The sequence below is a fragment of the Scyliorhinus torazame genome, chromosome 6 (assembly GCF_047496885.1).
Source record: "Scyliorhinus torazame isolate Kashiwa2021f chromosome 6, sScyTor2.1, whole genome shotgun sequence".
NCBI lineage: Eukaryota > Metazoa > Chordata > Chondrichthyes > Carcharhiniformes > Scyliorhinidae > Scyliorhinus > Scyliorhinus torazame.
In genome coordinates, this window is record NC_092712.1 from 40,299,538 (window position 1) to 40,311,981 (window position 12,444).

Here is a 12,444-nt window from a genome sequence, read left to right on the forward strand (position 1 = left end):
TACACCCAACAATAAACAATAATCAGTAACGAATGTAATGTCAATCCCCATATCAATAAAAATGATCCCATCCGCCCCACCAAACCCGCATGTTAACATAAACAAACACATACAGTCCGTCTCATTGAACATAGAACAGACAGTGCAGAAGGAGGCCATTCGGCCCATCGTGTCTGCACCGAACCGCTTAAGCCCTCACTTCGACCCTCTCCCCGTAACCCAATAAACCCTCCTAACCTTCTTGGACACTAAGAGCAATTTAGCATGGCCAATCCACCTAACCTGCACCTCGTTGGACTGTGGGAGGAAACTGGACGCAGACACGGGGAGAACGAGCAGTCTCCGCACAGACAGTGACCCAGCAGGGAATCGAACCTGGGACCCTGGCGCTGTGAAGCCACAGTGCTAGGCACGTGTGCTACCGGTCTCTTCCCCCCCCCCCAATCCTCTTTCTCCCCCCCCCCCCCCCGAATGTTTGATGTGGTCCAATTCTCGAAAGTGCATGATGAATAATGGCCATGAATTGTAGAACCCCTCCACCTTCCCCTCAGTTCAAATTTGACCTTTTCAAGCGCCAAGAATTCCAGCAGGTCCTTCCGCCATGCCGGGACACAGGGTGGAGAAGTCGATCTCCACCCTAACAGGATCCGCTTTTGAGCGATCAACGAGGCGAAGGCGCCCGTTTACAACCCCCGCTGGTCGGATACCCCGAATATGGCCTCCCGGGGGCCCGGGTAGAGTTTCATGTGCACCACTTTAGAGATTACCCTAAAAACCTCCTTCCAGTAATCCTCCAGCTTTGGACAGGACCAAAACATACGAACGTGGTTTGCGGGGGTCCTCCCTGCAACATTCACACACATCTTCTACCCTCTCAAAGAGCCGGCTCATCCTCGCCCTTGTACGGTGTGCTCTATATACCAACTACAGCTGTATCAGCCCCAACCTTGCGCATGAGGTGGAGGCCTTCACCCTCCGAAGTACCTCACACCAGAACCACTCTCCAATATCCTCTCCCAACTCTTCATCCCACTTTGCCTTTATCCCTTCTAGCGGCGCCTTATCCTCCTCCAAAATAGCCCCATAAACCGCTGATACTGCTCCCTTCTCCCGTTCCCCTGTCATCAGCACCTCCTCCAGCAATGTGGGAGCCGGCTCTACTGGGAAGCTCTGTATCTCCTTTCTGGCAAAGTCTTGAACCTGTATGTATCTAAATATTTCCCCCTGCTGCAGCCCATACTTTGCTCCCAGCTCCTTCAATCCTGCAAAACGACCCCCAAGAAACAGATCTTTTAGTGTCCTAATTCCTTTTTCCTCCCATCTCCGAAAATTTTCATCCCACTTCCCAGGCTCAAATCTATGGTTTCCCCCAAATTGGCATTTCCCTAGACCCTGCCCCAACCCGAAGTGCTGTCGATACTGCCTCCAAATTCTCAACAAAGCTATTACTACCGGACTCGCTGAGTATCTCCTCGGGGCTGTCGGGAGCGGCGCTGTCGCTAGTGCCTTCAGTCCCGACCCCCTACCCAAACTCTCCTCCACTCTGACCTATTGGGAGTCAACTCCTCTGACCCAGCTCCGTACCTTCTCCACATTCGCCGCCCAGTAATAATACATCAGGTTCGGAAGACCCGAACCCCCTGCCTGCCTTCCCCTCTGTAGCAGCACCTTTTTAATTCTGAGAAGGCTTTTTTTTTCAGAGAATTGTTGTAATATAAAGTGCATTGGTTGGAAATTGGGTGAACATTGGACTAATAAGTGAAAGAGAGGAAAGCAGAAAATGCCGAGAAAACAATTGACTTGAGTTTCAGGTTTCGTATGATTACATTCCAGCAATGAAGAGTGTCTTCAGCATTGCAGTTAATGGGTTGTAAGTTGCAACAGCAGTGAGATAGGACCAACCCTGAGACAGTGGCGCTTTCCTGTAACTACTAGCAGTCTAAAGGCTAAGTTGCCCTGTCTTGGAAAAATGTCTGTAACCTACAATGCATTTTTGCCAAATGTTTATCCTTGTAAGTGCAAATGGGCAAATACAGAGAGTGGCCTTCGTAAATAGTCTGCACGGGAATACTGGCAGAAGGGCACGCCTGTGGAGCACTAGTGTGACCTATTGGGCTGATTGTTGTGGTGGAGGGGTGGAAGAGCCATTGCGTTATTTAAAAGAACTATCATTACAAAATTCAACTTCATCAGTGAATTTTCTTTATATCCTCTAGGGGGTGCTAGTATCATCCAGTGTCATATTCTAAATGATAAGAGACACATAGTGACCAAAGATACGAACAACATTGTGGCATTCTGGGATGTGCTGAAGGTGAGTCCAGATTTAAGTCAGGCATTGTTTTAGACGGATGTTTGTCGCCTAATGGCTTTGCCTGAAGAGCAGATGACAAATAAATCTTCCTTCCTCCCCATCTCTCCCAAATGCAACGGAAGTGATTTGTAACAGATTGGTCTGCACTGACCCGATTGTCCATTTTGCCTGATCTTGGTTGTAACAATATTAATCAGTTCAATATTGGAATGGACATTAAGGTAATCCTTTGTCTACCTTGTGAACAGAGTACCTATGCAGCTTTTGGTTTCAGTGGATGCTGCTTGGTTTACCAAACCCGGAAGTTGAAAGCTCCTGGGCAATGTCCGCAGAGACCCCTATGTCAGGACTTGCACATTCGGCCGTACATCTGGTCAGAAGATTCGGCCCTGCGTCTTTTTTAAAGTTATTAACGTGGGGTCGAATTTACCGCACAGTGGAGGCAACCCGGCATTGGCTAGCAGCAGGAGCTTCCAGTCCTGCCGCCGTTAACTGGGATCCCCGTTGACTGCATCCCTCACCGCCACGAAACCCCGCGGTGGGGTGCACCGTCGGCGTGACCGGAAAATCCCGCTGGCGTGAAAGGCTGAAGAGTTCTGGCCATGATCTGTGAATTACAGCACAGAGGAGTCACTGACGTAAATTAACTGGCTATAAAAGCCACTGGTTTCTTTTCTTTTTAAAAAGTCTACTTTCCCCTTAAGCTGCTCCCCAACATATTCTGCACTCCAGACTTGTTGAGCTAGTTGTTCCAGAGTGACGTCACCAGCATTTGTACTCTGGTCGTAGAAAGGCAGGTCAAGTTATATATAATTATATTTCAAGTGCTCTTTAAAGTTCCCTTTCACTTGCCACCCACATCATCTGCCCCCAAATCTCTTGCAGTGTCCTTTTGGGTTAATAAGCAAGAACTGGCCAGGAAAAGATTTAATGCCTTTTAATGATGCTAATTTAGCTGAATGCATTTTGAAGCCGTTCTGGAGATTTTTGTTCTGTGGCATGACTCATTTCTGAAATTGTTTGTGAGCACTTTGGCTGTTTGGTGACTGGAGAGATAATCTGTTCTACTCTGCAGGAAAATGGTTCACACGTTCTATACCATAAACTGAATTGGAACTAATTTGCTATTTAGGTACAAGTATTGGTTCAATTGTGTAGCGTCGTACATCAGCTCCAATGGAGCATAAATGCTAGTATAGACCATTTGGATTAAAGGCTCTGTTTATACTGCAAATTCTATTTAAGCACACACCACATTGCAGAGTGTTCCCAAGGGTAAGAGCCCGAGCCACTGCTTTTTTGATATATATTTAACACTAAACATGAAAAAGCGATGCAGTTCAGCAGGAAGGAGAGGGAGAAGCATCACAGACTTCAAGTCACATTTCTAGAGAAGGTGCAGCGGCAGAAGAACTGGAGGTTTCAGAGAAGGACAGAGATAGATAGGTTCTTGATTAATAAGGGGATCGGGGTTATGGGGTGAAGGCAGGAGAATGGGGATGAGAAAATATCAGCCACGATTGAATGGTGGAGCAGACTCGATGGGCCGAGTGGCCTAATTCTGCTCCGATGTCTTATGGTCTTATATGAATATATCTTTGAAGGTGGCAGGACATATTTGAGAGTAGCTCGTAAAACAGATGGGGTCTCAGGCTTCACAAATAGGGGTTCTAACTACGAAAGCAGAAAATATATGTGGTAATGACATGGGACTCGCTGCCTTGGAGTATGGCATAAGCAGATAGGAGCAATGATTTCAAAAGAAAATTGGATAGGCACTTGAGGGACATAAACATAGAATTACATAGAATTACATACATAGAACATACAGTGCAGAAGGAGGCCATTCGGCCCATCGAGTCTGCACCGACACACATTAATCCCTCACTTCCACCTTATCCCCGCAACCCAATAACCCCTCCCAACCCTTATGGACACTACGGGTAATTTATCATGGCCAATCCACCTAACCTGCACGTCTTTGGACTGTGGGAGGAAACCGGAGCACCCGGAGGAAACCCACGCGGACACGGGGAGAACGTGCAAACTCCGCACAGACAGTGACCCAGCGGGGAATCGAACCTGGGACCCTGGCGCTGTGAAGCCACAGTGCTAATCACTTGTGCTACCGTGCTGCCCAAACATGCTGGACTACGGGGGTAGAACAGGGGATGGGAATGACTACATTGCTTTGCAGAGAGCCAGCATGGACTATATGGGCTGAATGGCCATTACGACTTTGCTGGACAACCTGAAAGATGCTGCTTACTTTCTCTTTTTTTTTTCTATAAAAAAATATATAAATTGACGGTATATTCCTTGCATGATCACTCCTGTCAGTTGACCCTGAAAAAGATCAACGTTTTTCCATTTTAAACAAAATTGATGGAATACAATGGCCAAAAACTCTTAGAATTATATACAATACTTGATTTATTCACTTTCCATGAATCAATGGCCCCCTGAGAGTAGTATTTTTTGATACATTTATTTAATCAATTTCGCTATCCACAGCTTTCTCTTATATTTGTGGCATTGCCAAATATTTACCATACACCTATCCATGTGGAGAATAAAACTGATGTTTATCAGAATCTCGAGAACCAGTGTCTCACTGAAGCATTGCTTGTTGACAGAAGACCAACATCTTTATCCCAGGGAAAATGAATGTTTCTTCGTATTGAATTAATAATGATGATTCATGAAAAACGTAAGAATGCAATTCTCAGCAGCTTCTGGTCAACAAGCAATGGGACAGCAGGACTAGTTTTACGGTTATATAGAATAATTTCATAATACAAAGCACTCATTGTTCCTTCACTTTCGCTGGGTCAAAATCCTGGAACACCCTCCCTAACAGCACTGTGGGTGTACCTATGCCACAGGGACTACCGCGGATAAAAAAGGCTGCTCACTGCCACCACCTCAAGGACAATCCAGGATGGACAACAAATACTGGCCGAGACAATGTTGCCCATATTCTGTAAATTATTATTTTTTTAAACCCCGATCGTGAAATCATCCAGAACTGCATTCCTGGCTTGAAACAAAGACAGTAATGATCTCCAAACCCCAGGAGGGATGGCTGGAAAAAATACATAGAAAGTGGCTAATCAAAGTGAGGCTAACACCATATTTGTGGCTGTAATGTTCTTTAAACACCCTGGTTTAAAATACATACTGGCAGAATGTCCACTAAAGCTGCAATTAAGAAGTCATGAAAGGTGAGGTCATGGTTCATTTCACCACTTAATTGGTTACAGATGAAAGGCGAATGGGATATTGTTATGATTGCTGGAGATTTCCTGGAATTTATAGGGTAGTATTTCGCCCTAGCTAAGCAGGTGGTCTTAGTGGGATACAGATGATGTAATTATTGGGAGGAGGCAGGTCTGTATGTAGTTTTGCAGTTTTCCGTAGGATTTTTAATCTTTTTATTGGCATTTCTCATATTTATAAACAGTTGCACATCACATTTTTCTCGCCTGCGCTAATTTCCTTTATTATACAGAGGTTTAGGCCTCGAAACAGACCGACAAACTGCCCCCAAGTATTCAGGAAGCCTTCCTCTGACCCTCGGGTGGTGTAATTCATCTTCTCCAGGTGGAGAAATTCCGAAAGGTCAGCGAGCCAGTCTGCAGCTGTGGGTGGTGCTGCCGATCGCCAGCCGAGCAGGATTCTCCGGCGTGCGATTAGGCAAGCGAAAGCAAGGGCGTTGGCCCCCTTCCTCATGTGTAGCTCTGGCTGCTCCGATACCCCGAAGATTGCCACTATTGGGCATGGCTTCACCCTCACCCCCACAACCTTGGACATTGCCTCGGAGAAGGCTGTCCAGAACCCAGCAAGCTTGGGGCAAGCCCAAAACATGTGGGTGTGGTTAGCCGGGCCCCTCTGGCACCGCTCACATTTGTCCTCCACCTCCGGGAAGAACCTGCTCATTCGGGTTCTGGTCAGGTGCGCTCTGTGCACCACTTTGTGCTGCATTAGGCTTAGCCTTGCGCAGGAGGAGGTGAAGTTCACCCTGCTCAGTGCTTCTCTCCAGAGTCCCCATCCTACCTCTGTCCCCAGTTCGTCCTCCCATTTTTGTCTGATCTCGTCCAGTGGAGTCCGGCCTCTGTCCAGTAGCTGTCCGTATATTTTCCCACATTGTCTCCCCTTCCCATTGCTTGTGCCTATCAGGTCCTCTAGTAGTGTGGTTTCTGGGGCCCCAGGGTACCCCACTATCTCTTTGCGGAGGAAGTGTTTTATTTGGAGGTGCCTCATTTCCTGTCCTTTTGCTAGCCTCCACTTCCTCGTCAGTTCGTCTAGTGTCGCCAGTCTGTGCCCTACGTAGAATCCCCGACCGTCAGTGTGCCTCCGTCCCACCTCCATCTTTTGAAGGTGGTATCTAGCATGGCTGGGGGAAATCTGTGATTGCCGCAGATGGGGGCCATGGGGGACATTTTAGTTATCCCGAAGTGTTGTCTGAGCTGGGTCCATGTTCTCAGCGTGGCCGCTACCACTGGGCTTGTTGTGTATCTTGTTGAGGGGGATGGGAGTGCTGCTGTAGCCAGGGCCCAGAGGGTCGTTCCTTTACAGGATGCCTCCTCCATTTGTACCCAATCTGTGTTGGGTTCTTGTACCCATCCCCTCACTCTTTCTGCTGTTGCTGCCCAGTGGTAGTATTGTAGGTTTGGTAAGGCCAAGCCCCCTTTGATTTTCCTTCTTTGCAGTGTCTGTTTTGGGATTCTCGGGTTCTTACCCCCCTCACACAAACGCCATGATTATACTGTCTACGTTTTGGAAAAAGGCCTTGGGGATGAAGATCGGGATGGATCAAACAGGAAGAGGAACCTTGGCAGTATGTTCATCTTGATCGTCTGCACTCCCCCCGCCAGGGAGAGTGGGAGTGAGCCCCCCTTTGAAGGTCTCTTCTTTCTTCCTCCACCAGGCTGGCCAGGTTCCACTTGTGGATCTGTGTCCAGTCTCTGGCTATCTGGATCCCCAGGTAGCGGAATCTGTTCTGGGCTGTTTTGAACGGGAGCCCCTCCAGCTCTCTCCCTCCCCCGTTTGCGTTCACTGGGAATGCCTCGCTTTTGCCCAGGTTAAGTTTGTAGCCCGAGAAGGTTCCAAACTCTTTCAGCATTTGCAGTACTGCCTTCAGTCCATCCTGTGGCTTCGAGACATAGAGGAGCAGGTCATCTGCATAGAGTGAGACTCTGTGCTCTCTGACTGCTCTCCGGATTCCCTTCCAGCTTTTCGCGTCTCGCAGGGCTATCGCCAGGGTTTCGATGGCTAGCGTGAACAAGAGTGGGGACAGGGGGCAGCCCTGTCTTGTTCCTCTCTGCAGCTGGAAGTATTTAGAGCTGGTGGTGTTAGTTTGGATGCTCACTTTGGGAGCGTTGTACAGGAGCCTCACCCAAGCGGTGAACCCCCTCCTAGCCCAAACCGTTCCAGTACCTCGAGGAGGTATTTCCATTCGACTCTGTTGAAGGCCTTTTCTGCGTCCAGGGAGACGATCACCTCTGGTGTTCGTTCCCCAGAGGGGGTCATTATTACGTTCAGCAGCCGCCTGATGTTCGCTGTGAGCTGCCTACCCTTGACAAAGCCAGTTTGGTCCTCTGTGACCACCTCTGGTACACAGCCCTCCAGCCTTTTGGCCAGGACCTTTGCGAGTATTTTCGCATCTACGTTCAGCAGTGAAATGGGTCTGTATGATCCGCATTCCGTCAGGTCTTTATCTTTTTGGGTATCAGTGAAATTGTGGCCTGCGCTAGCGTTGGAGGCAGGGTGCCCCTTGCCAGTGAGTCCGCGAACATGTCCCTTAGGTGTGGGGCCAGGACTGGTGCAAATGTTTTGTAGAAGTTTGCCGGGAACCCATCGGGACCCAGTGCCTTCCCAGCCTGCATGGAGCTGATGTTCTCCATGATTTCTCCTAGGTCTATTGGTGTTTCCAGCTCCGCCCGTCTGTCTTCCCCCACAACTGGTAGTTCCAGTCCGTCTAGGAACAGTTTCGTCCCCATTGGGGGGCTCGGAGGTGTACAGTCCCCGGTAGAAGGTCTCAAATGCCCGATTGACCTCCTTTGGTTCTGTTACCAGTCTGCCTCTGCTATCCTTTACCTGTGCTATTTACCTTGTGGCTGCCTGCTTTCTCAGCTGGTGAGCCAATAGACAGCCAGCCTTGTCTCCGTGTTCGTAGAAGGTCCTCCGTGTCTGACGGAGCTGGTACACTAGTGGATATCCTAGTGGATAGCAGCTTAAAGTCCATTTGCAGCTTTTTCCTCTCCGCCAGCAGCTCTACGGTCGGGGCCTCGGAGTATTTTCTGTCGACTTCCAGGATGGAGTCCACCAGTTGTTGCCTGGCCACCCTCTCTTCCCTATCTCTGCTTGCCTTGTAGGCTATGATCTCTCCTCTAATCACGGCCTTCAGTGCCTCCCAGAATGTGGAGGGCGAGACCTCCCCGTTTTGGTTGTTACTCACGTAGTCGCCTATGGCCCGCGATGTTTTCTGACAGAAGGCCTTGTCGGCCAGGAGATCCGTGTCCAGCCTCCATGCGGGGCGCTGGGCACAGCCTGTCTCCAACCTCACATCCGTATAGTGTGGAGCGTGGTCAGAGATAACCATCGCGGAGTACTCTGTTCCCGTGATCCCTGGAAGCACCGATTTCCCCACTGCAAAGAAGTCGATACGAGTGTATACCTTGTGTACTTGTGAGAAGTATGAAAATTCCTTCTCTCCCGGGTGCAGGAACCTCCATGGGTCCACCGCCCCCATCTGCTCCATAAATGCTCCTAGTTCCCTAGCCATGCCGGTCTTTTTCCCTGTGCACAGTTGAACTCGCCCCCATGATCAGTCGGTGTGTGTCAAGATCGGGGATTTCTGCCATGGTCTTTATGAATTCTGTGTCGTCCCACATTTACCAGTACGACCGGTGCCCCTTCCAGGACACCGCTGACCATGACATACCGTCCCCGTGGGTCCGTAACTGTCTTGGTTTCCGAAACCTCGTCCTCTTACTAATTAATATTGCTACGCCCCTAGCCCTCGTCCCGTAGCATGAGTGGTATTTCTGTCCCACCCAGCCCTTCCTTACCAGCAGTCGGTCCTTCCCCCTCAGGTGCGCCTCTTGTAGGTAGATTGTCTGCTTTTAGGCTTCTTAGGTGGGTGAAGACTCTGGATCTTTTGACCGGGCCGTTGAGTCCCCTTACGTTCCAGGTAACAATCCTGGTGGGGGTTTTTTGACCCCCCCATTCACCTGGTGGACGCGCCCCTGCCCTCCAAGGTTTCCCTTCGTTAGGGGGCCGTACAAAATGGCCGCGGTCACCGCTCTCACCATGAGGTCGGGCCCCGGGGTTTCCTTTTGTCCAGGGGGCACCCACCATGGCCGCCAGCTGTGTGTACGCCATGTGGCTGCGCCCCTGCAATCCAGGGTCTCCCTTCGTCCTGAAGCCCTCCCGAGTGGCTGTTTGTGGCACCATCTTGGTTCCTCGCCCTGCTCCATGCCTGCCGAGGCCTGTGTTCGTGCTGCTTATCTACTTCACCCTTCCTTTTGCTTCTCTTTTGTTCTGCGCTCTCTCCCCGACTCCTCTTTCCCCCCCCCCCCCTAGTCCCTGTTCCTCTGTGTGTGTCCCTGTGTTCTTTCCCCCCCCCCCCCCCCGCTCTGCCCTGCCCCCCCCACTTTCTCTTTGTGCCAGGCGCTCCCTCTCCCCTGAGAAGCGTGCCGCGGCCCTCCTTTTTTCCTGTCCTCCCGTGTTAGCCCTCCTCACTAGCACGGTGGCCCTCCTCCCAGCACTTGCCCTGCTCTGGTCCTGTTTTACCTTCCTTTTGCTAGCCCTGGTCTCGCCCACCTGGCTGCCATTTTCACCCTCATTCACCTTGCTTCGCTCCCCCCCCCCCCCCCCCCCCATTGCATTGAGAGGTGAAGCGAGCCCGGGAACGAGTTAGCACAGTCCTGCACAGTGCACCAAACACGTGTGTACAGTTCGTGATCGTATTGTCTCTGTTTGCGGTCTGCCCGCTGCTCTTTGTTCCGATTCTTCCTTTCTTTTCCATCCCTGTCGCTTTCATGATGGCCGTTGTGGATGTCCCTCCCCAGGTTTGTTCGCTCTAAAGAACTCCTCCACTGCCGCTGGGGTGTTAAAAAACAGCTCCTTCTCCTCCAATGTTACCCAGAGTTTGGCCGGGAATAGCATCCCAAATTTCACATTACTTTTGTAGAGTGCTGATTTGGCCCTGTTGAATTCAGCCCTTCTTTTGGCCAGGTCCGCCCCAATGTCCTGGTCCACCCTTATGGTCTTCCCTTCCCACGTGCTCGCTTTCGCCTGCCGGGCCCACTTTAGGATTTTTCCCCTGTCTTGGAACCTGTGCAGCTTCACGATAATCGCTCTGGGCTGCTCCCCAGCCTTGGGCCTGGGTCGGAGCGACCTGTGCGCTCTGTCGATTTCTGGGGGGTTTGGAAACTTCTCCCTTCCCACTAGCTTGCCCAGCATTTGGATGACGTAGCCCTCTGGCAGACTCACTATTTTAACATTCTGCCGTCTGGACCTATTTTCCTGGTCCTCCACTTTCCCTCTTAGGCTCCCCTGGGTCGTTACCAGCCTTTTCACCTCGGTTTCCTGAGTTACCATCCTGTCGCTCTGGTCCGGGGCGGCCCTCTCCAACTCCTGAATAGTTTTCTCCTGCACCTCCACCTTCCTTTCCAGGCCATCGATGGTTCGCTGCATTTTTTCTGTTGTCTCCGCCAGCATCTCCCCATCATTGTGTGGAGCTCCGTCCTGAGTGCCTCCCTCATGGCGTTTATCTCCATTTTAATCTCCTCCTTTATGGCGTTTATTTCCGTTTTCAGCACGCTTCTCCATTCCTCTCCCTGTGCGGGGGGGGGGGGGGGGGGGGGGGGGGGGAGAGGAGATAATGGTCGCCGTGTCCTGTTCCTGCTGCTCGGCTCGCCAGCTTTTCCGCTTCCTGATTCGCCTGAACCTCCGCCTCGCCCCGTGGGGTCGTCTGTCTGCGCGGCCGCAGCTCCTGCTTTTTTTCCTTCGCCTTCGCTGCTGTTCCATCTTCCATCTCGCCGCCCCCCCCCCCAATTTATTATTTGGAGGCATATTTCTGTCTGTGCCTTTCTCTTTTTTTTTTTTACCTGGGTTTTGGTGCGAAAAAGAAATTCTTATTTTTGTTCCCCCCAAAGAATAAAAAACCCAAGAGTTTTTTTTTCTCCTTTTAAAAACGATTTTTTTAAAATATAAAAAGCGCTTTAAAAAAAAAAAAAAAAAAAAATTTTTGAAGATGTTTTTTTCCCTTGAAAAATTTTTTTCTTTTCTTTTTAAAATTTGCAGGAGAGGAACAAGGAAGGTTGAATTTAAAAAATTCTTATTTTGTTCTTGTGATCCTCTCCGTGCTCCGACCTTCAGGCCGTTTCTGAGCGATCCCCACTCCTCCACATGCAGCTCACCGGGACCAGTCTCTCCTTTTTTTTTCTCTCTCCCTCTCCAGCTCCGTGGATCAGAGCTTTGGCGCCTGGGCTGGACCGAATTCGTGGGGCCGAAAGAATTTTTTACTTTAAAAAAAAAAAAAAAAAAAAAATTCCACGGGAAAACACCCCCAAAAAAGCCGCGATTTTGTGGCTGTGCGGGAGTGTCTTTGCTGCGGCCGCTTCGCTCGCCCGTTTTCCGTAGGATTTGAGTCTGACAAGACAGAAGGATTTTAAGTTGAACAGCAGTTTTGCCAAATGCTACTAGGTTGAGCAGAAGTGCATTTCTTCTCCTAAAAGGGTCTCTCTCTCCAAAGGTCTCTGCACAACCAGGCAAATAATCTGTTTGTTAACTTTATTTATAAGTGGCATTTGAACTGTATTGGGTTGCTTAATTAGAGTTAGTAGCAGGAATAGATAAGTTTAGTTTTTTCTTTGTTTTTAAGAGTTGCTTAATTGTTAATTGTAAAGCAATTTTCATTGTTGTTAATGTGGTTAATTCTGTGTTTAAATTACAGTTTGTTTTGACAAAGATACCTATTAGTCCGAGTCATCACTCCTGGTGTGACGTATCCTTTCCTCACAGTTTCCAAATTAAAATTGTTTCGGGTGCTTGTCCGGCATCCTAACAAATATTGGGGTCTGGTCCGATATCCTAACACTCTTTATTGGCCCACACGACAG

The 12,444-nt window shown here is 49.5% G+C and overlaps 1 protein-coding gene across 1 annotated transcript in view; it reads left to right on the plus strand.

Moving 5' to 3' along the window:
- Positions 1 to 12,444, plus strand: part of LOC140424759 (WD repeat-containing protein 48-like) — a 127,271-nt gene that overhangs the window by 101,088 nt on the left and 13,739 nt on the right. Inside the window, exon 11 of the mRNA XM_072508139.1 lies at positions 2,217 to 2,314. Coding sequence (XP_072364240.1) covers positions 2,217 to 2,314 — 98 coding nt within the window. The remainder of the gene's footprint in view (positions 1 to 2,216; positions 2,315 to 12,444) is intronic.